The 24,336-nt window shown below is 46.7% G+C and overlaps 1 protein-coding gene across 3 annotated transcripts in view; it reads right to left on the bottom strand.

Moving 5' to 3' along the window:
• Positions 1–23,369, bottom strand: part of LOC149308439 (CUGBP Elav-like family member 5) — a 45,158-nt gene extending 21,789 nt beyond the window's left edge. For 2 of the 3 annotated variants that reach the window (XM_089535799.1, XM_089535800.1), the window contains exons 1-3: positions 22,994–23,369; positions 11,816–11,898; positions 2,921–2,972 (exon numbers count right to left, since the gene is read on the bottom strand). In XM_089535799.1, coding sequence (XP_089391925.1) covers positions 2,921–2,972; positions 11,816–11,898; positions 22,994–23,285 — 427 coding nt within the window. In that variant the 5' untranslated portion in view covers positions 23,286–23,369. The remainder of the gene's footprint in view (positions 1–2,920; positions 2,973–11,815; positions 11,899–22,993) is intronic. The other variant, XM_089535801.1, reaches the window with a different exon arrangement.
• Positions 23,370–24,336: the final 967 nt, after the last annotated feature.

Here is a 24,336-nt window from a genome sequence, read left to right as displayed (position 1 = left end):
CATGTCCCCCCTTAACCTTCTCTTCTCAAGGCTAAACATACCCAGCTCCCTAAGCTGTTCCTCATAGGATTTGGTGGCTTCCAGACCTTCCATTTTGGTTGCCCTCTTCTGGACATGCTCCATCATGTCCACATCCCTCTTGAATTGTGGTGCCCCGAAATGGACACAATATTCCAGGCGAGGCAGAATAGAAAATAAACTACACTCCTATTAATGCAGCCTAGAATCGCATTGGGCTTTTGAGCTGCCACATCGCACCGTTGCCCCATGCTCAGCTTGTGGTCCACTAAGACTCCTAGATCCCTTGCGCATGCATTGCCGTCAAGCCAGGTTTCATCCATCCTCTATCTGCGCATTTCATTTCTCCCCACTGAAATGCATTTTGGTTAGTTTTGGCCCAGCTGTCTCATCTGTTAAGGTCATTCTGAATTCTGACAAAGCGGACAACTTCTAGAGGACCGAAATTGGGGAACCAGTGTGAAGGGAAAAAACCACTGAAGGCTCTTGGTAGCTCTGGAATCACGGTTCCGCAACTTACGCAGGAAGCCCTGAGCGGCATGCCTGCCCAAACCGATTAGCGTCCCCAGTTTGATGGCTGAGCTTTCCCCAGGGAGACTCAGCGTAGTAAGCCACAGATCCAGAAAACAGAGTTAGAGATCGTCCTCTTCTGTCAGTGCCCCCCTCCCCATGGCTACGTAACAGCCTGTATTTTGTTGTTGTGTGCCATCCATAGGATGGAGCTATAGCACTTAAAGTGACGTCAAACTATATGACTGTTACAGTGCGGATACAGCCTAGGACATAAACCAATGCGTTCAAATTTCAAGAGGTACCACCGAAATCCGGATACTATGAGCTGTTCAAGTATGGAATAGATTATCCTAGAGGGGAATTGGACCCTTCTTTTTTGGAGGGTTGGAATCCACAGTTGCAGTTACAATTGCACAACCTAGAGTTGCATATTTGTAACTTATTTGGATTCACAATCCCTATGTATTCAATAGCGCAGGGAATACATTTGTCGTTGTTGTGTGCCTTCAAATCATTTTCGGCTTATGGCAACCCAAAGGTGAACCTATTGCAGGGTTTGTTTGTTTTTTGGCACATTTCTCCAGAGGGAGTTTGCCATTGCCTCTGAGGCTGAGAGAGTGGGATGCTTCATGAGCATCCCAGATGGGCATATTTCAGAATCATTAGATGGGCTTCTTGGATGGGCCTCCTTCAGAATCACTTTACAGGCACTGGATGGGATTTTTCAGAATCGCTTTATGGGCGTCTTTTAAAATGGCTTTATGGGCATCTTGGATGGACATTTTTCAGAATCGCTCTTTGGGCATCTTGGATGGAAATCTTTCAGAATCACTTTATAGGCATCAGATGGGCCTTTTTCAGAATTGCTTTAAGGGCATCTTGGATGGGCATCTTTTAAAACAGCTTTATGGGCATCTTTCAGAATTCCTTGATGAGCATCTTTAGATGGACCTCTTTCAGAATCGCTTAATGGGCATCTTGGATGGGCATCTTTCAGAACCGCTTGATGGACATCTCGGACAGAAAATTTCAGAGCTTCCTGGAGGACATCTTGTATTTAACAATTCAGAATTGCTTTAGGGGCATCTTGGACGGGCATATTTCAGTACTGCTTTAACTGTGTCCTCCTGTGTGACAGTGGGGTCAGACTAGATTTGCTTGGGGACACTTTCCAAATCTACGGTTGGTTCCACGTTGTCTTATTTTATTACAAACGGAAAGCTCTGTGTTCGAGCCCGTCTTTGACGTGCCGAAGTTTCCAGGTTCGGTCCCCCGCCTCTCCAGATATGGCGGAAGAAAGCGGTGATTTTTGTAAGCATCTCAAATACGCCTTTGCCTCAAACCCTGAGAGCAATGGTTGCCAGTCAGAGCAAGGCAAGACTGATTTAGATAGGATAGGAGTCTGTCGAAGGCAACTCCCTAATATGCCCAATGCGATGATACACATTTAAGCTTGGCTGCAGATCCTCTTGGAACGAATACGCCTTCGGGGCCTCGGAGGAGATTTCCGACAGCCGATTATCTCCGCGACCTCGTTTATTTAACCGCAAATGCTGCCGTTTCTTTATTTTTAATGTATTTTTTTTTCTCTTTAAAAAAAAGCAACACACTATTCTCATTGCCTTCTTATCCTTCGCGGCTTTCCCTCCCTTCCCTGCAACATCCAACCTGCCCATCTGGCCATCAGTTATCCGACCCCCTTGGGATCGGATGAGTTTCCATAGAAACCCTACTCCAACAATCGCAGAGAGGGGAAAAACACCAAAAAAAGAGGGGGAAAAAGAGGTGATTTCATCACTGCTGAAAAACAGAGGAAGGAGGGAATGGGCAGAATCTCCCAGCAGAGAACGACAGACCTGCCAAAGTAGCGAGATCTTTAAGAAAGGTCCTTCTCTGTAACCCACCGATGGAGAAACGATGATCTGGGAGGACACAGGCGCATGGACTTCTTGGTGGTGGCAACCCAATCGTAAAAAGTCCTCCCTTTGGAGGTACATTGGAAGGCAACCTTGTCTTTTGGGTCTCAAGCTCAAACATGGACTGGAATCCTGTTAGTGGATTCTGGTGTCTTAAGACAAGCTGGAGCGTCACCAAAGGAGGGCGACCAAAATGGTGGAAGGTCTGGAGACCACCAAGCCCTCCACGGAGCCGTTTTGAGAGCTGGGGATGCTTAGCTTGGAGAAAAGAAGTTAAGGTGATAGCCATGTTTAAACATTGGAGGGGATGTCATATTCTGGATGGAGCTCCAGAGACTTCCGACACTAGGATTCTGTGTATTCCTGCATGGAAGAAGGGGAAACGGATGGCTCCTGGGGGTCTCTTCCAACTCTAGGCAGAGCAAGACAATACACAACCCTGGCCGAGAATCTAAACAGGGAGAGATGACAACTACCTCCACGGCTTTCGCTGTCCGCTGGCTTCACCTGGATCGGCCGTGCCATCTGGAGAAAGAGGAGAGAAAGAAGGAGAAATATTAGCCAAACTGGGAATAACAACCCAGAGAAGTTTAGAAATGCAGAGACAGAATTATAGCCACCTAGACAGCATCCACACTGCAGAACTAATCCAGTTTGGCACCACCTTAACTGTTGTGGCGCAATGCTATGGGATTCTGGGAGTTGTACATGGTTGTGGCACCAGAGCTCACTGATGGAGAAGGCTCCATGCTACAAATCCCAGGATTCCATAGCATGGAGCCATGGCAGTGAAAGCGGTGCCGAACTGGATTATTTCTGCTGTGTGGATGCAGCCCCATTAACATTGCTATTTTTTAAAATCACGTTTTTAGCTTTTTGTAAGCCTCCTCAAATCCCACGCCAGGAGAAAGATGGGATAGTCAATCGATAATCGATCAACCAACCCAATGATTTCTGTAAGATTTCCATCTTAAGGAATAGTCATTCAATCAATCAATCAATTAATCTATCATCTCAGTGATTTCTGTAAGATTTCCATCTTAGGGAATAGTCAATAGATCCATCCACCAACCCAGTGATTTCCATAAGACTTCCATCTTAGGGAATAGTCAATCAATCGATCAACCACCCCAATGATTTCTGTAAGATTTCCATCTATTTTCAATAGGCCTACTCTATTTTCACTTTAGTCTAAGGTTGCCAGATCTCAGGTCCTCGCCCTGAATGTCCAGTTTTCAGGGCTCAGTTTTAGGTGGGAGACAAGGGTGCGAATTCTGCAGTTTTTGGATGAGTTGAATTCTGCAGTTTTGAGGGAGCACAGCTCCAGGTGAAAAGAAGGGCTGGGTGCCTATCTCCACCTCAGCTATTAAAGTAAAGGTTGAACTCTTTCTCATATATATATATATATATAGACACACACACACACACACACACACAATTTTTTGCAGAAATACACCTCCATTGAACCATTTTGATTAATTCTTCAAATCTCAATTTTGGCAGATGCTCCACCTTTGTCCGTCCCCCTTGTCCCCACAAGGCCTGTCACTCTCCTCCCAAAAATGGAATAAAATAAAATAATATAAAATAATGAGCCGTCACCATGGCGACGGCCATGCGCCGCATGGAGCCTGATATTTTGTAGTCGCCATGGCAACCGGCTCTTCCTGGGATGGGGCTTCACCCCCTCCGCTTTGGAAAAAAAGGGGGGTTGGTGGAGGGATGGGTGAGAAAAAGTGAAATTTCATCTTGACGCCGTGGAGAGAAATGCGCACTGGGAGGCCATTTATAATGATGCGCAAATGATTGCTTTGGCATCTCTGTGTCCCGGGTTCAAATCTCCGCTCAGCATGGTTCCTGCTTTTCTTTCCACAATCCCATGGGGCACACAAGGCTCTCTTCCCTCCCTATTTTATTCTTTGCACAACAGCCTTGCAAAGTCAGTCAAACAGAGGGAGCCTGCTTCCATCCCCGTAGAGCGGCGGTTCCCAAACTTTGGTCTTTCAGGTGCTTTGGACTTAAGGTCCCAGGCGTCCTGACAGTCGAGTGGGGATTCTGGGAGTTGAAGTACACAAAACCTGGAAGACCCAAAGTTTGGGGATCACAGTCATAGAGGATGCCACATCCCATTTGGCAGGAGATGAGTGTCAAAAGCAACATCAACATTGCTTGAGAAGTCCTCTTTGGGACGGTGACAGTCTCAAGCCAAGCCATGTCACAGATCCACCACGGTGCTTCCTTCACCGTCCATGACCAGAGAGATGTCCTCTTTCTGACCACTGGACTGCCAGAGAGACTGTCTCATTGCTGTTGGCATTTTGAAAACATTCGGTCAACGATGACAGGGGCCCATTACAAGACATTAATGTCATCCACGTTGAGAAGAGAAGACAGCAGAGATGGAGAGGATAGTCTCATCCCATCTGAACAATTATGGGATCTTTGGACAAAGAGGACTCTTTGGTGGCCACACATCATGAAGGATAAGTGACCAGGCCGACGCATTGCCTTCAAGACGTCCTTCTTCCTTAGTCTGATGACCTCCTACCTGTGGCCCATCTTGGCGATCACCAAGGAACATAAATGGTTCCATGCCAAAGAGCTGGCAGTTCTAAAATGAGCTGCCGTGGGGAGCATGACCGAGAAAAATCAATCGATCAATTCATTCATTTTTCGAGGCGTGTGCCAAGTGACAATCTGGAATAGGAGGGGACTCATGGGGGCTTGGTACGGCGCACTCGCACAGGGCTTGCTTCCTTTTTGCCCAAACTGCGTCTCCCCAAGGGGAATGTGTTAGCGTATGACAGCACGTCGGCACACATGATGTTACCTAACGTAACCCGCCCCTCGTGTTCTTGCCAGCAGGCATGAGCCAAGGCATGAGCCATGCATACTATGTTATCTAATGCAGCTGCCACATCACTGGGAACAGTCAGGCAGGAGACAACGCTGTGGAACACAAACGTACAACCCATGCGATCTTCTCTAATATTATGAAGGAAGGAGACGATGTTCTGGTAACACACATACAGTACAAGGCATCTTATCTTATTTCATGCAGCCACCACATCATGGGCTTCAGTCAGCCAAACGCATGAGCAATGTATACGTGTTATCTAATGCAGCCACCACATCATGGGCTACCGTCAGGCATGCATAAAATGCTCTGGCAATGCATGAGTAATGCATATGTGTTATCTAATGCAACCACCACATTGTGGACTCCCTTCAGGCATAGATAAAATACTCTGGCAATACATGAGCAATGCTACATGTTATCTAATGTAGCCACCACATTGTGGATTCCCATAAGACATGCCAAAATGCTCTGGCAACACATGTGCAATGCTACATGTTATCTGATGCAGCCACCACATCCCTGGCTACCTCATTCATGCAAAAATACTCTGGCAACACATAAGCAATGCATATATATTATCTGATGCAGCCACCACATTGTGGACTCCTGTCACGCATGCAAAAATGCACTGACAAGTCGTGAGAAATGCATATGTATCATCTAATGCAGCCACCACATCATGGACAACCACCAGGCATGCAAAAAAGCTCATGCAACACATGAGCAATGCATGCGTGTTATCCAATGCAGCCACCACATTGTGGACTACTATCAAGCATGCAAAAGTGCACTGACAATGCATGAGCAATGCATACATGTAATCTAATGCAGCTACAACACCGCTGACTACTATCAGGCATGCACAAATTCTCTGGCAATGCATGAGCACTGCATATGTATCATCTAATGCAGTCACACCATCGTCATGTTGTGCAAAAATGCTTTGGCAACACATGAGCAATGCATACCTGTTATCTAATGCAGCCACACCGTCGTGGACTGCTGTTAGGCATGAGCCAATTCAGCACACATGAGGAATGCATGTGAAGTTCTCTAACATTGCGGCGTATTGTCAGCCATGAATCGTTGCTCTGACAGCACACAAACAACGCATACTGTGTTGTCAACATCGTGGCACATTGTCAAGCATGAACCAGTGTACTGATAACACACATTGTACACAAGTGTTCTCTGATATCATGGGCTACTGTCAGGCATGAGCCAATGCTATGACACCACACTACACAACATACACTGTAGTCGAGATCCTCTTTCCTTGCATGCTCCACCTGCAACCGGAAATGTGTCTGGGAATGGGCTTGCTTATCCCACAATCCGCCTCAACCAAGTGTTTCTTTGCAGGAGTTCTGCACAAGGTGAAGAAGGTACAACCTGATGTGCAAAAGAGGAACACTGCGTACGCAACTGTAAACCAAACACGGACATTATGCCATGGTCAAAAATGTACAACCGCAGGCCTGTGGGGATGTATGTGTGTGTAAAATGCCAACAAGATGCTATACTTTGTTACACAACGCAGCCACATCAGGCACCAGCCAAGGCTACAATAACACACACAAACAACACACAGTACATTCCTACTTGCAGCCAATACATCACGTGATACATCAGCTATGATAACAGAGGAACAAAATATATGAATAAAGTATATTTACACAGTTGTGGGAATGTAACAGGATCCACAAAGGTGAAAATCATGGCCCTTGATGTAAATTTTCAAAGGGCTGCAAGAGATGATGCGGGTCTTTCAGATCTTTGGAGCAGTCAGTTAGCATTGAGGTGTGAAAGTAATAAATCTGCTTAGCCAAAGTCAGTTTCCCTGGGATCAAAACTCTCTCAGAAGATTCCTTTTTTGTTATACAGATTGAGTTTCCCTTCTCCAAAAGGCCTGGGACCAGAAATGTTTTCGATCTCAGAGGGTTTTTTTTTTTTGGGGGGGGGGGATTGTGGGGATATTTGCACCTACATAATGCAATATCTTGGAGATGGGATCCAAGTCTGAACATGACATTCATTTGTGTTTTGTATACATTTTACTTAGGATGCCCTAAAGGCACCAGATTCTGTCTGACTTTGGAAACTAAGTAAGGTCATCCCTGGTTAGTACTTGGATGGGAGACCACCACTAAATGCCCGGTGCTGCTGGCTATTTCAGAGGAAGGAAATTGCAGAATTACCTCTGAGTATATGCCTAAGAAAACCAGCCGAAATTCATGGCTTGCCTTAAGTCGACATGTGACTTGAAGGCATATATACACATGTCAACCTTAACCACACCCCCTGAAAGTAATTTTTATGCACAATATTGTTAATCACGTTGTGCATGGAGCAAAGCTTGTGGACACCGAACCAGGAGAAAGCAAAGGGGTCACAATTTTGGAATATTTGGGATTTGGGAATAAGGGAGACCCAATCTATTTGTGCAACAGTGAGGACTTCTGTATGAATATATGTGCCAACGAAGCCACCGTCTATGTTCCTACTTCTGCTAATGGACTGGAATTTGTTAATATAATTCAGTTCAGCAGTTTCTGCATTGACTGCACGATACAATATGCTATTACAGTCTGCAGCCACCATATCTTGCAGTATATCAGTCACCAGCCAAAGCTATGATTGATTGATTGATTGATTGATTGATTGATTGACAGACATATGGATGGATAGAGGGATGGATAGAGGAATGAAAGGATGGATGGATAGAGCAATGGAGGGAGGGAGGGATAAGGGATGGATGGATGGACAAGTGGATAGATAGACGGGTGGATACAGAGATAGAGGATGAAGAGAGAGAGAGAGAGAAGGGTTCAATTCCCAGCTCAGCTATAAAACCCACTGGGCAAGTCACACTCTCTCAGCCTCAGGGGAAGGCAATGGCAAACCTCCTCTGAACAAATCTTGCTAAGAAAACCCTGTGATAGGATCACCTTCAGGTTGCCTTAAGTGAGAAACGGCTTGAAGGCACACAACAACAACAACAGATAGATAGAACCCTAATGGCCGTCACACGCCAGGAAGGACTATCCCATGTGCCACTGCTGTGATCCAGAAATTCTATGATACATAGGATTGCCAGTTCAGGATTGCCCCAGGCCCTCATGTGTCGAGGCCAAACCCTAAAACCTCAGTGCACACCCTGTGATGCCATTAAGCCTTATGCATTCAGTACCAACCAGAGTGATTCCCAGCTTGTCGTTTAAGCACACATTCCGAAATAACACATTTTCCTGTTTGGAAATTAAAACTGAACTCTTAGCTCCTGGGGTCCATGTCCCAGACAAGGGTCAAATGAAAGGGCATCATTCCTTCTCGCTGACCGAGAGCAATGGGATAAGGAATGTTTAACCTGGCCCCTTTGTTTCTAGCCAGAAAGTGGATGCAGAGCAGAGCGGAGGGTGAGCCCTGGCGCCATAACAACAACTGGGATGGGGAAAAAGAAATCTACCTAAGTCAATACACGGACCCTCTTGAGATCTTGACAATCGTTGCAAACTGCAATTTGTAGCAATAATAGCTGTGCCGGAGATTGGCAACCAGCCCTTTCCTCTTGCCTGGAGTTCCCAAAATGGGAGAACTTACACTCATGCCTCCTTATTTTTTTTGGAGAGGAGCCCCCAAAACTGGAGACTCCGGGCCAGGACTGGAGATTTGGCAACCCCAGTTGCAAACATGCGCGATGATGTTATTCAGTAAAGAGACAGGCGCACACACATAGACAACACTGGATAGCAGCTTCGGCTTGACAGCAAAAAGAGAGCGAGCCCAGAGAGGCGTTGCCATGGGAACCGCAGAGTTAATTAAGGCCTACCGCTCCAGGCTCGTTACAAGCCCTTCGTTACAGCCTGGTTCAGCCTCGCCTCCCAATTCCTTGCCAACAAAGGAACATTCAATTAGCAGGGATCCATTTCGTCACCAAATGACTGTAATTACGCCAAGGATGGGTCTTGCGTACACATATGCATGCATGACCACACACACACATGCATGCACATTTGCAAAAAGCATGTTGGAAGGAGCACCGATCCTCATTTCCCACTGTACAGGTTCCTGTGGTACATCCCAGTAGGACTGCCCATTCAGGAGCACCCCAGGCGACTAGGTTTCTAGGCCATTCCCAGAGACCGAGTGATGCCCCAAAGCCTTGTGCATCAAGTCATACCAACCCCAGTTGCTTGTCATTCAAGTACACAGACACACAGAGCATGTATTTTCCCAGAGTTGGGGATGTATGGCCAACGTTCAAGAATACTGGTAGTTGAAGCTGCAAAGGTCTAGAGAACCAAAGCTTAAGAAACGTAGTGTTGTTATTGGCTGCCTCCAAGCCACTTTCGTCTTATGGCAACCCTAAGGCGCAACCCTGTCATGGGGTTTGCTCTGCAAATTCCTTCAGAGGGAGTTTGCCTTTGCCACTGCATGCCTCTGAGGCTGAGACTTGCCCAATGGCACCCAGTGGGTTTCCATGGCCAACCCAGGATTCAAATTCTGGTCTCCAAATTCGTTCCAGACCCCCCATGAACTTGGAAATTCACATATATTCAAGCCCCATGGCTTTGAATGGCTGTGTGCTCCTGTGTGAGGCCATGTGCACGTGTCACGGGTGCATGCACCATCAACTTCAATGGAGGTTGTCCCTCCATGAATAATCAAAACCGCAGATCTCAAGTCCGTGAAAACAGAGGGGTGACTATATAGTCTTAGTCCAACACTTAAACCACTGCACCACACTAGCTCTCAAGCAAACCTACCACAGAGTTTTCTTGGCAAGATCAGTTCAGAAGGGGATTGCTTTCGCCTTCCTTGGAGGCTGAGTGTGTGCCCAAGGTCACCCAGCCAGGATCCGAACCCAGATCTCCAGAATCCTAGTCCAATGCGAACACCACGATACCACATTGGCTCTCCAAAACAAAGGTACAGTTAAATTTTCTTTACTTCAGTCGGATCAGAGGCATCACCAGGAGGGTGCAGGGAGTGCGGACTGCAGTGGGTGACACCCCAGAGAGGGGTTTAAATTTGGTGGGACTGGCACAGCTGTTGGACAAGCAAAAAGGGGCGTTATTTCCCTTTCTTGATCGCCCAGCAGACATACCAGACCGCAAATGAGCCATCCAGAGGTCAGGGCATCGTTCCCTATATGGTCGGCCAACAGGCAGTTGGCCGGGGGGCAGATGAGTGAAGTGGCAAGAAGGAGGGTATGCCAGATTCGAATCCTATACTTAAGGTTCCACATCCATGAATGAAAGGAAGAAATCAGCCACTTGTTCCCCCAAGTCTCATATGCCCAGGCAGCCTCAGCGCTCTTGCACATGACCTTCCAAGACACAAGTAAGGAAAAAATACTTCTTTCTTGCACAAGCCACACTCTCTCAGCCTCAGGGAAAGGCAACAGCAAGCTGTTCTGAACAAATCTTGCCAAGAAAACCCTTAGGGTTACCATAAGTTTGGAATGACTTGAAGGCACACAACAACAATAAACCTCTCCACTACCAATGCAAACTCAACCCCAGAAATGCATGGTTTAAAACCTTTCTCATTGCCTGGGCTGCACTGAGGAGAAAGCAGCCATGGGGTGTTAACCAACAGCCCAACCTCTGCAATGAAAGTGAAAGGGCACCCAACGATGACAATTGTGTGCCATCGTGCCATGCGCAGCACTCAAAGGTAACCTAGGAATGCTTTCAGACCTTGGAACAGTCACTTTTTCCAAACTGCATCTCCCAGAATCCCCCTAAGCAGCAGTTTTTCCAAGCCCTGAGTGATATATAACCAGGGAGCAAGCAAGTAGGAAATCAAAATTAACAACGGACATCTCAGCTCGCTCCCACCTCCTGTCTCCTTGCCCTGCAATTTGCCATCACATCTCTTTTCCTGCAGCACTTATCTGTGGTGAATGGGAGAAAGCAAGATCTCGCAACAGCTCTGTCTTGGGTGATAAGCCATTTTTGAAGGGGATTATTAACAGCGAAGATCACACACTGGCCAAAGTTAAGATCTGGTGCTAAATGAAATTGGACGACAGTCGTGAGTCTATTGTAGTGTGTGTGTGTGTTACATGTCACTATTTCAGAGTGATGGAGGGTGCACCTCTTCTTCCCTGGGGTGACGGAAGACATGTGAAATTGCATCAATGGAGAAGGAGAAGGGAGAGGGAGAAAAGAGAGATATAGCACAGATTGCAAATGTGCATCTCCAGTTTGCAGTTCTGTAGTCCTTCTCATGCTTCTAACTGCAGGAGACATTGTGCTCAATTGAAAAGAAAAATGCCTTCTGCAACTTGGTGGCCAGGGATGAGGGGAATTGCAATCTAACACATCGGAACTGCAATCTAAGACAACCCCTACAATCAGGTGGAGAAGGCTGCCCAAGGAGGGAGTTTCACCCCAGTTTGAGATACAGGAATAGTACTTCCATGAGTGGAAGATGTCCTACGAATGGAAGACGATTTCTACAAGGTCCCTTCTGGATCCAAATCAACACAGTTGAGACTCACCCCTGGAAGTGTCTTCTGCTCATGCAGTGCCGTCTGGGCTTTGATGGCGGAATCGCGGGCACAGTAAGTCAGGAAAGCACAGCCTGAAAGGGAGACAGAAGGCAACATGTCACGGGTGGAACACATGTGAAGAATGCAAGTGCGAAATGTATATGTGAAATGCATGTGGAATGCAAGTGCAGAATGCGTTGTGGAATGCGCATGTGGAATTCATGTATGGAATGTATGAATGGGAATCACTGTGGTAATGCATGTACAGAATGCATTTATGGAATGCATGTATGGAATGTGTTGTGGGATACTTATGTGGGATGCATGGTTGGAACGCATGTGTGGAAGGTATGTGTGGAATGCATTGCCAACTTCTGCCAGGGCATTAATTAAGCTATTTCCTTGTCGCCATTCCAAATTTGCCCACCTCACCCCAATCACATATTCGCCAAGGATGCAACCCCCTTTGTATCATCCTTGGTCGCCACCTTATGAGGAATGATATAGGGAGTGGCATATGTTTAGCCTGGGAAAAAAAGGAGAAAAAGAGGAGTCATGATAGCTGTCTTTAAATATCTGAAGTGAAGGGAGAAGACGGAGCCAGCTGGTTTCTGGCTGCTCCAGAAGCTGGAACACAAACTGTGAATTCCAAAATAAAGAGATTTCACCTAGGAGATGAAGTCTCAAACACCTGGAGGAACAAGCAGAACTATTTTGGAACAGACTGACTGACTGGAGTGAGGAGTTAGAGCACATTGTGGTGAGGGAGAAGGAGTGGCAAAAAGGAGTGGGTTCCCAATTTGGCACCCTGCTTAAGTTTGTTAGGTTTGCCTGGATTTGGCTAGCACACCGGAGCTGGGCTGCTGCCACCCATGTCACCCACTGAAGAGGGGCAGGGTTTTCTGGGGGCACCTGTGCCTTTACCCCTTCTCCTCCACTGCTGGTCCTCACCGTCAACAGCACCATGGCAGCGAGGTCCAGAGGTCTGGACTGCCACAACACTGCAACAGAAAGGTCCGGAGGGCCGTGCCCAGCCTTTTTCTTTGCTGCCATGGTGCCATTCTCCTCAGGAGGAAAATGACACTGTGGCAGCACAACAAGATCCAGAGGATCGCGCTGCCACAGCGCCACAATAGAGAGAGCCAGAGGGACAGACTAACTGACAGCAAGATCCAGAGGTCCACACTGCTGCAGCACTGCAACACCAAGGTCTGGTGGGACAGACTGACAGCAAGGGTCAGAGGGCCATGCCTGGTCCTTCACTGCTGTGGCACCATTCCCCTCAGGAGAAAAGCGGTGCCATGGCAGCAAGGTCCAGAGTGGTGTGGATGAAGCACTCGCTGTAGCAGTCCTCACCCCGCAACTTGGAGAGGGCCCAACTGGGTGTCACCCCTCTTCTGAGATATCAGCCACTGCTGTCCGCACCATCGCACCCTCTTGTGACACCACTGCTGCTGCTGCTTTCTTTCCTCAGACAGACCGAGAAAAGAGGCAGCAGAAGAAACTATGCTGGTGGGGTTGCCAATGCTCGAAGATGTGGGGGGGAAGGCATGGCTCTGGGGAAGGAGCAGGAGAAGCATCTGGGGTCAATTCTTGGAAAGAGTCCTTTGCCTTGGAGTGGCTCCTATAGTTAAAATCTCTCCCTTTCCCATCCATGCCAGTCTCCAGTCAGAGCCTGTGGCCTCTGCAAAACTCCTCCATATGCACTGGCTTCACCCCTCCCAAAAAGACAAAGAATTGAGAGTCCTTCCTCCACAGGGAGAAGCTTTTCCCTTTGCACCTGGAACCCTTGGGAGCAGCGATTGAGAAGCCTGCTGCCAACCCTGGCCTTGCCCACAGTGCCAACATGGACACAGTTAGTTGTTTGATTGCTGCTCCCAGAGTGACTGGGTGGCAAAGAGAGCAGTGACCAAGACTGGCTGTTTTGAATTTGCAGTAGAACGGTAGACCTAATATCCAGAGATGAGGGGGGCACTAGGGTTGTCACCAAAGAGGAAAGAGGCCGGTAGCCCAAAACGTTTGGGGACCACTAGTCTAGATGACCTCCAGGATCCCTTCCGGCACAGTCGTTCTACAATTCATCCTGGAGTTTGCGCCTCACTCTTTGCACGCTGCCAGCCACTTAACCTTTGCACTGCAGAGCTTCCTTGTGGCATGGTGGCTTTAAATTTTTAATTCTAATTAAAAGGCCTCCAGATAATAAACTCATCCAACAGCCCTGCGGATGGTTTTGAACCTGCGTTCCTTTGGCTTTGCAACCACATCATCAGGGTTGCCATTTGTGACCTCACTCCCAGGTTTATTTCTTAACCCTTTTTAAACCATGCATGCAGTGCAACTTATTTCTAAATAAGCACAAAATCTAGTCGCTTCATCTCTGAATTTAAAGAAGCTTGCTAAGAAAAGTGATGGCTTAGGGTCGCCATAAGTTGGAAACAACTTGAAGGCACACAAAAACAACAACAAAATAGATAGACAGGTAAGATTGATTGATTGATTGATTGATTGATTGATTGGAGGGGCTTTTAGCCTTACATAAGACAGATAAAGGCTAGATCTCAAAGGACTCCCTCTGTTTCTATCAATGGAGAAAAAAGTTAACTGCAAATAGGGTGGACTTAGTTACTGTTGTCTTTGTGTGACCTTAGGGTTGGACTATGCCGCCTCTTGAGACCAAAGTTCGAATACCCGCTTAGACACGGAAACCCACGGGGTGACCTTTGTGAGTCACACTCTCTCAGCCTCAGAGGGAAACCAGGGTTAACCCCTCTGAAAAAAATTGTGCCCAGGAAACCCTGTGATAGGTTTGCTTTACGGTTGCCTTGAGCTGGAGACTACTGGAAGGAACACAACATAACAACAAAGACCTTAGAAAGCTCAAAATGGGTGGCATAAGGAGAATTGTTGTGTGTCTTTAAGTTGTTTCCAACTTACAGTGACCATCATCGGGTTTTCTGCAGCTGAGAGTCTGTGACTCACCCAAGATCACTCCAGAGGCTTTCCACGGGGGAAGAGAATAGCTCCATGCATTTTTCCCAAGCTTCTCTCCTCTTCTTTTCATTCTCTTTGTTGCCTCCTCCTGTGATTTCCTCCCCATTTCCTGAACAGGAGACGGCTTGTGGACATGAGAGATTGAACCTTTCCCCCCACCCCTCCATTTCCATGCATTCAGCTCCATCTGTGGTGTGTACAACCCACACACCAGCTGGAACAGCAATGCAGAGAGACAACTTCGGGGGGGAGAGGATGGATAGTTTGGGAACCAAGAAGAGGGCAGCACGGATAGTTGTAAGACCCCAGCATTTTCAGGTCTTAGAACATGTCTGCCCAGACTAAATAAACTGGTTTCCCCACAACCCCGGTCCACATGACACAAAGCCAAAGCGCCAATACAAGTGAGGACTATCTTCATGACATCAGGCCAGAACTGAACCAAATCCAGTCCATCCCTCCCTGAAACTAGATTAAAAAGATATGTGACAGTCATGTGATTGAAAATGGGTGCTTCATTTTTGACCTCAGAGGGAGCAACTTGCACTAGTGTCAGTGCCTGGAACACAGGGGATGCATGTATAGACAGCCACCCAGCATAGTTTCTGGGTGAATTTGGTGCTGGAGTGAGGAGGCAGCAGGGAGAATCCGGGGGCTGGAGTGCAAAGGCAATGGGGACAATTAGGGGGCCAGAATGCAAAGGTAACAGGGAGAATTCAGGGAGCAGAGTGCGGAGGTAATAGGGAGAATTGGGGGGACAGGGTACAGAGCTAACAGGGAGAATTTGGGGGGCAGAGTGCAGAGGTAACAGGGAGAATTCGAGTAGCAGAGTTCAGAGGTAACGAAAATTCGGGAGGCAGAGTGAGAAGGTAATGGGGAGAATTTGGGGGGCCCAGTACTCTGGGAGCTGTCCAGAGTATCCTGCCTGGTGTAGAGCTGCTCTTAATCTGGTCCACAAACCATGAAGCTGTAAGGACCCTCTACCCTAAAGTGTCTCTGTAACCATGTGTCAGTGTCGCCTAGTGGTTAGAGTCTCCATGCACCTGTACTCTTTGGCAGAGAAGGTCAAAGACCTTGTAAAACTCCAAATCCCAGGATTCCACAGGATGGAGCTACAACACTTGAACTGCATTATTTCTAGTGTAAGTGCACCCCAATTGGGTTGTGTTCACCGGATGCATGGAGGCTCTATGGTTGTGTGTGTCAATCGCAACAGAAATGCAAAGCTTGTGGGTACAGTTTTAAGAAACTCCAAGCCTATATACCAGCTCTCCGTCTATACTATTTATTTAACTTCTTTTTCGGTCCCAAGCGGAGCGTGTTTTGCTTGGCTTTTCATTTGCTTTTTAACAAATAAATAAATAAATAAAATCGATATTTTGGCTGCGGTTGCTTTTAACCGCCGTCGCTTACGGTTGCAAACTGCTTTATTGATTCCTTGCTGTTTTGACGGTGTTTTATTAGCCCTGGCTCCTTTATCAAGTTTGATTGCTGCCTCTTAAATATCTCAGTTTAAAAAAAAACAACCATTCCGATATTGAAACTGACAGTCTTATGGTTTCGCTTGCAATTTCCTTGGCTGTCTGGGGAGGTTTTATGGTTATTTATCGCCCAAACGGCGACTCCATCCAGGCAGGTAGAAAGATTTAATTACGAGCGACCGTAAAATGATCTTTGGAAATTTTGAATGAGAGAGAGGTACAGAATTTTGTTTTTCCAAACAGAGATGAAGAATCTTTGGTTGTCTGTACATTTTCTCCCTGGGGCTGATGGGATTTGTAGTCCCAAACCTCTGAGGACCAAAGTTTCCCTCTCTCTGCCAGCAAAGGAGCGGGGCTTGATCCCTGTGGATGCATCTACACTCTCGAAATAACGCAGTTTGACGCCGCTTTAACCGCTGTGGCTCCATCCAACAGAGTCCTGGGATTTGTAGTTATGTGAAGTGCCAGCGCTCTTTGGCAGAGCAGGCTGAAGGCCTTGTGAAACTACAAGTCCCATAGCACTTAAAATGGTGTCAAACTGCATTGTCCCTGCAGTGTGGACGTGCTTCATCACTCCAAACAGCTCCATCAAATGGGTTTATGTTACAAAAGGGTTAATTTTGGTTGACTATCAAATAATAGGAATGCATCTTTCCCCAAAAGAAGGAAACTGAAGACTTCTCTTTTTATAACATTTGCCTATATACTCAAGCTGTCGAATCCTTTTGTGTCCAGGGTTCAAATTCTAAATTGGGAAGAATATTGGAGGCTGCATTCCAGCGGCTGATAGAAATAAGGATACAGCCAAGGATAAAAAAGGTAGTAACTGTTCCTACCAGGTCTGCAAACCAGAGTTTAATACTACATGCGTCTGCTGAGGAGTAAATCCCAATGCAACACATAGTGCAATTCCATGGAACAGCTACTTGGCTTGCAAAGCATAGCTCAGTTTCCTGGCCTGCAAAACACAGGTATGCAGCAACCCTCCTGGCCTGCAAAGCTTAGCTCAAGTCAACACAACACTCCTGTAAAGCACAACTCGGTTCCATGGCACTGCTTTCTGGCTTGCAAAGCACAGCTCCGTTCCACATAGCATGGATCAGTTTAATGCAACAACTTTCCCTCCTGTGAAGCATAGTTCGGTTTTTGTTCTGTTCTGCAGTACACAGTTCAGTTCTATGAAAGAGCTTCTTGGCTTGCAAAGCACAGCTCAGTTCCATGCAGCAGCTCTCCTGCCCTGCATAGCATGGATCAGTTATTCTCTGCAGCTTCTCCCTTGCAAAGCACAGCTCAGTTCCACCCTGAAGCTTGCCTGCCCTGCAAAACACAGCTCAGTTCCACGGAACAACTTTCTGGCTTGCAAAGCACAGCCTAATTCCACATTGTAGCTTTCCTGGCCTGAAAAGCATGAATCAGCTTCATGTGACACCTTTCCCCGTTGCAAGACATAGCTCACTTTCATTCAACAACTTTTCTATCTGACAACACATAGCTCAGTTCTACGAAACAGCTTCTTGGCTTGCAAAGCACAGCTCAGTCCCACACAGCAGTTTTCTGGGCCTGCAAAGCATGGATCAGTTCTACATAACCCTGCAAAGAACAGTTCAGTTCTACTCGGTAGCTTTTCCGCCCCACAAAATCCCAGCTTGGTTCAATGGAACAGCTTCCTGGCCTGCAAAGCATAGATCAGTTTCATATGGCAATTTCCCCTCCTACAAAACATAGCTCTCTTTCACCCAGTAGCTTCCCCGGTCCGCAAAGCATAGCGTATAGAATCGTAGAATCATAGAGTTCGAAGAGACAGCAAGGGCCATCCAGTCCAACCCCATTCTGCCATGCAGGAACTCTCAATCAAAGCATCCCCATTGACAGATGGCCATCCAGCCTCTGCTTAAAGACCTCCAAGGAAGGAGACCACCATAATCTCCGAGGAAGGAGTTTGTTCCACTGTCGAACAGCCCTTACTCTCAGGAAGGTCCTCCTAATGTTGAGGTGGAATCTCTTTTCCTGCAGCTTGCATCCATTGTTCCGGGTCCTGTTCTCTGGAGCAGCAGAAAACAAGCTTGCTCCCTCCTCAATATGACATCCCTTCAAATATTTAAACAGGGCTATCATATCACCTCTTAGCCTTCTCTTCTCCAGGCTAAACATCCCCAGCTCCCTAAGTCCTTCCTCATAGGGCATGGTTTCCAGACCCTTCACCATTTTAGTCGCCCTCCTTTGGACACATGGCTCCAGTTTCTCAATGTCCTTTCTGAATTGTGGCGCCCAGAACTGGACGCAAAATTCCAGGTGGATCCTGACCAAAGCAGAATAGAGTGGCACTATTACTTCCCTTGATCTAGACACTATACTTCTATTGATGCAGCCTAAAATCGCATTGGCCTTTTTAGCTGCTGTGTCGCACTGTTGACTCATGTTCAACTTGTGGTCTACCTGGACTCCCAGATCCCTTTCACACGTAGTTTCATTCAGCCAGGTGTCACCCATCCTATATCTGTGCATTTCATTTTTCTGCCCTAAGTGCAGTACCTTACATTTCTCCGTGTTGAAGTTCATTTTGTTAGCTTTGGCCCAGCTTTCTAGTCTATTCAGGTCATTTTGAATTTTGATCCTGTCCTCTGGAGTATTAGCTACTCCTCCTAATTTGGTGTCATCTGCAAATTTGCTAAGTATGCCCCAAATTCTTTCATCCAAGTCATTGATAAAGATGTTGAATAGCACTGGCCCCAGGACAGAGCCCTGTGGGACCCCACTGGTCACTTCTCTCCAGGATGAAAAGGAGCCATTGCTGAGCATCCTTTGGGTTCGGCCAGTCAACCAATTACAAATCCATGCAACAGTTGCCTTGTCTAGCCCACATTCTACAAGTTTGTTTGCAAGAATAACATTGCACCAGCACTTCCATGCTGCAACTTTCTCAACTTAAAACACACGCTTCAGTTCAATGGAACAGCTTCCTGGCCTACAAAGCACAGCTCAGCTCCACACATCAGCTTTCCAGGCTTGCAAAGCAAAGCCCAGCTCTATGCAACAAAGGTTTCTGGCTTCTGTGACCAACAATCCCCTTTTAAAAGATGGTCTAAACCCCTGCCCCATGTTTAATATAAAATGCGACACTGCTTTTGGCAGTCTATGTGACCCCAGGAGTCACAATTAAGGGGAACCGACAAATTGGAAAGGGCTGGGAGGTGAATTTATTGATGATGTTATTAATTCTGTTCTTTTATTAATGATATTATATAATTATCCCATAACCATTCTGAATAGTCATAGAATAGTCATAGAATCATAGAGCTGGAAGAGACCGCAAGGGCCATTCAATCCAACCTCCTGCCATGCAAGATATTATAGAATGCTATTATAGAATATTAATGATATTATAGATATTAATTATTTCTATTAACTTATTAATCGTAGTATTAAGGCTATAAATCGATTGATTAAATCATATTATTATGATTTATCAGTGATGTTACAAGCATCTCATTCTGTGAGAAAGGTGTAAATAAACTAATAAAGACTCTATTAATGTATTGATGTTATTACTAACCCTATTATTATATTAATTCTCTTATTTTATTAAGGCTGTTACCCATTCTGCTTTAATTAACTCTATCGATTTATTGATAATATTATTATTATATATTATATATTATTTATTCATTTATTTTTATCCCGTCTTTCTCCCAAAGTGGGACCCAAGGCAGCTAACAACGTATATAAACCATGACAATTAAACTTGTACAATTAAAATTGTACTATCTCTGTTCACTTATTTATTATCTCGTTTATGAATCCTTTGGTGGAAAGGACGTTATAAATGAACGTTGTTGTTGTTCTATTCGTTCTATATTATATTACTTGAGATCACATACCGTTTCTCTAAATGCACAAAGCGAATGAAGCACCTGCGTATGCGCCTCCCTTACGGAAGAAGTGCTGCTGCAATGTTATTTTTAATGTTTTAAAATGCAACGCAAAACGCACAGTGACCCCCACATACCTGGCCCTGGATCTCTGGAAATCTGTCCCTGCGCATGTCCTGATCACATGCCATGTCCATATACACACACATACACACATACACACATATGCAACACCCCTTCAGCAGAGTAGCAAAGACAGAGAGAAAATGAAGCAGAGAGAAATGCCATTATGCCAGGCTTCAGTGTAATGCAAGAGCCAAGCTTGCCAGGGGGCAGCAACTCTCCATGACAAACTGATCTCCAATCCAGGATCAATTAACCCCCTCCTGGCCATGGCTAAAGCAATCGCCTTTGAACCCTGTTGGGTCCAGATTGCATTGGTCTCAAGAAAGAGGGATTAGATTATATACAGACCAGACATCAAGACACAATGCAACTGCAAATACATGCACACACACATATACACTGCAAATTGCACTTGCAAATATATACTGTATATAGGGTCTAAATTGCATTGGCCTTAAGAAAGAGGGATTCATATATGGAGAGACCAGACATCAAGACATAATGCAATTGCAAATATATGCGCGCACACACATATATTGCAAATTGGAATTGGAATTGCATATATCTATATCTATATCTATATATATGTATAGGGTCTAAATTGCATTGGCCTCAAAGAAGAGGGATTAGTTTAGACAGGCATCAAGATATAAGATAATGGCAATACACACACACACACATTATTTATATATATGCTGGGTCTGGATTGCAAGGAAGAGGGATTCTTTTATATACAGATAGGCATCAAGACACAACACAATTGCAAACACACATACACATATATATATTGCAAACTGCATTTGCATATATGGGTCTAAATTGCACTGGCCTCAAAGAATATACAGAGAGAAATCAAGACATAACACAACTGCATATATATATATATATATATATATATACACATACACACACATACACACACACACACACACACACACACGTTAAGTCTAGATTGCATTGGGCTCAAGGAAAAAGGGTTAGTTTATATACAGACAGGCACCAAAACAGAACATAGTTGCAAACACACACACATATACATGTATGTATACACACACACACACACACACACACACACACACGCATGCATCTATAGCTAGAAAGACATGGCAATTGTTTCCCAGGGGGTTGAATCTTGCCCAGCTGTTGCTGTCAAAAGCCTTAAAAACACACAAACACACAAAATGGGGGTGGCAAAAGAAAGAAAGAAAGAAAGAAAGAAAGAAAGAAAGAAAGAAAAGAGATTGCCTGTAGGCCAGAGAAAGAAATTACAGCAATGAAAGGAGAGGAAGGATGGAGGAAATAGAAATCAAAAGGAGGAGAGGCCAATGGGGAAAGAAAGGACCAGGAAGAGAGAGGGAAGGAAGAATGGGCTGTATTTGCAACAAAGAAAGAACCCCCCCCCCCAATCCTTGATCCACCCCTTCATTTGCCATTGATGGGGAAAGGGAAGGGGAACAGAAAGGGAAGCCTTGGGGGGGGGGTGTTGTTGTGGCACATGGGAACTGCAGTAAAAGTTGGGGTGGGGATTGGAGGGGGAATCCCAACACAACTCTTTGTTGTGTGTAGGCAATGTATGTGTGTGTGTGGGGGGGGGGCGGTTGTAAGGATGAAAGGGGTGCAGGGTTCAAAGTTTGGGTGGGAAGAAAGAGAGAGAGGGAGAGAAGAAGGGAGGAATTAAAGGAAGAGAAAGGAAGTAGGAAGGGAAGAGAGGGAGGGAGGGAGAAGAGGAGGAAGGGAGGAAAGAGGGAGGAGGGAGAGAAAGAAGGGAGGGAGGGAGAGAGGGGAGAAAGAAAGGGAAGAGAGAGGGAGGAAGTAGGAAGGGAAGAAAGGGAAGGAGGGAGGAAGAAGAGGAGGGAGGGAGGGAGAAGAGGAGGAGGGAAGGAAAGAAGGAAGGAAGGAAGGAAGGAAGGGGGAGGAGGGAGAGAAAGAGGGAGGGAGAAGGGAGGGAGGGTAGGAAGAAAGGGAAGAGAGAGGGAGGAAGTAGGAATGGAAGAAAGGGAGGGAGGAAGGAGGGAGGGAAGGAAGGAAGGAAGGAAAAGAGGGAGGGGGAAGGGAAGAGGGAGGGAGGGAGAAAGAAAGAAAGAGAGAGAGGGAGGGAGGGAGGGAGGGAGGGAGGGAGGGAGGAGGGGAAAAGAGAAAAGGAGAGAAGGAAAGGTGGGAGGGAGCCAGGGGGGAGGAAGAGGAAAGGTAAGGGAGGGACCAAAGGGAGGAAGAAAGGGAAGAGAGAGGGAGGAAGTAGGAAAGAAAGGAAGGGAGGGGAGGGAGGACTAGATGGGGAGAGGGAGGGGAAAATGTAATGAAAAAAGGTGAACACACACACACACACACACACACACACACATGGCTTGTGGGAAAATATAGGTGGGAGGGTGGGGGAAAACGATTTAGTCTTGGAGTCCAAAGGAAGGGAGGCGAGCAAATGGTGTATCTGTATCATCATCATCATCATCATCATCCTTCTCCTGATGATTGTTGTTGTCGTGAAGAGGGTTGAGAGAGTGAAGACGAAGAGGGGGAGGGGGAGCCTGAGGAGGGAGGGGTCTTTCTTTTTTAAAAGGCAGCTGAGATATTTGGGGGGGAGGAGAGAGAAAAGGGGAGCATCTGGGGATGAAAAGAGGCGTTGGAAAGGGAAAGGGAGGCGGGGGTGAGGCTGGGGAGGGGGTGTTCAAGGGGGGTGTCTTGGACTTGGGGGGGAGGAGGAGAGCCTGGGGGGGGCTGACCTTTGTGCATGCCGGTGTAGCGGTCCTTGAGGACGGTGAGCTCGTAGATCTGCCCGAACTGCTCGAAGAGGGGCTTGAGGTCCTTCTCCTCGAGGTTGCGGGGGATCTGGCCCACGAAGAGCTTGATGGCGTCGAGATCCTTCATGCCCCCCTCGGGCTGTTCCCCTCCTCCGCCTCCTCCTCCGCCTCCTCCTCCTCCTCCGTTGCTCATAGGGGAGGCGCGGGGGGGCGGCTGGGGGGGCGGTTGGGGCTGGGCTGGGCGCCTGGGCGCGCTGGCCGGCAGTTTGGCCATGCCCCGGGGCCCCCGCGCAGGAAGGAGCCAGCCAGAGGAGGAGGCTCAGGCCGAGGAGGGATGCTGAGGATGCTGAGGATGCAGGCGAACAGCCCGTGATTGGCAGGCGGAGCAGCAACGGCGGCGGCAGCAGCAGCAGCAGCAGGAGGACCACAAAGGGAGGCTGCTCGGCAGCGACGCCGCCTGGCCAGGAACGAAACTGCAGGGAGGCTAACAGGGGAGAAGAAGAAGAAGAGTGTCTGGTGTGTGTCTGAGAGAGAGAAAGCATGAGTGTGTGTGTGAGAAAGTGTGTGTATGTTGTGTGTGTGTGTGTGTATGTGTGTGAAAGCATGTGTGTAAGAGAAAGTGTGTGTGTGTGCAAGAGTGTGTGTAAAAGTGTGCGTATTGTGTCTGTGAGAGTAACCATGTATGTGTATGCAAAAGGAAAAGTGTGTGTATTACGTGTGTGTGTGAGAGACAGAGAAAGTGTGTGTGTGCGAAAGAGAAAGTGTGTGTATTGTGTGTGTATGTGAGACAGAGAAAGTGTGTGTGTGAAAGAGAAAATGTGTCTTGTGTGTGAGAGAGAGAAAGCATGTAAGTGTGTGTGTGTGTGTGTGTGTGTAAAGGTGTGTCTGTGAAATAGTAACCATGTATGTGTATATGAAAGAGAAAGTGTGTGTATTGTGTATGTGAATGTGTGTGTGTGTGTGAGAGAGAGTAACCATGTATGTGTATATGAAAGAGAAAGTGTGTGTATTGTGTATGTGAGTGTGTGTGTGTGTGTGAGAGAGAGAGTAACCATGTATGTGTGTGTGAAAGAGAAAGTGTGTACTCTGTGAGAGGGAGGGAGGAAGAGAAAAAGTGTGTGTGTGAAAGAGAAAGCATGTGTGTGGGTAAATGAAAGTGTGTGTTTGTGTGTGTGAAAGAGGGAGTCTTTGTGAGAAAGAGAGGGAGGTGTGTGTGAGAGAGAGATAGTGTCTATGTGTGCATGTCTGTGTAAAAAGAGGGAGAGTAGGGGTGTGTGAAAGAAAGTATGTGAGGAAGTGTGTGTGCATGTGTCTGTGTGAGAGCG

The sequence above is a fragment of the Sceloporus occidentalis genome, unplaced genomic scaffold (assembly GCF_023333645.1).
Source record: "Sceloporus occidentalis isolate IW3139 unplaced genomic scaffold, rSceOcc1.0.p SCAF_8, whole genome shotgun sequence".
Taxonomy (NCBI): Eukaryota; Metazoa; Chordata; class Lepidosauria; order Squamata; family Phrynosomatidae; genus Sceloporus; species Sceloporus occidentalis.
This window is presented reverse-complemented; position numbering and strand designations above follow the sequence as displayed.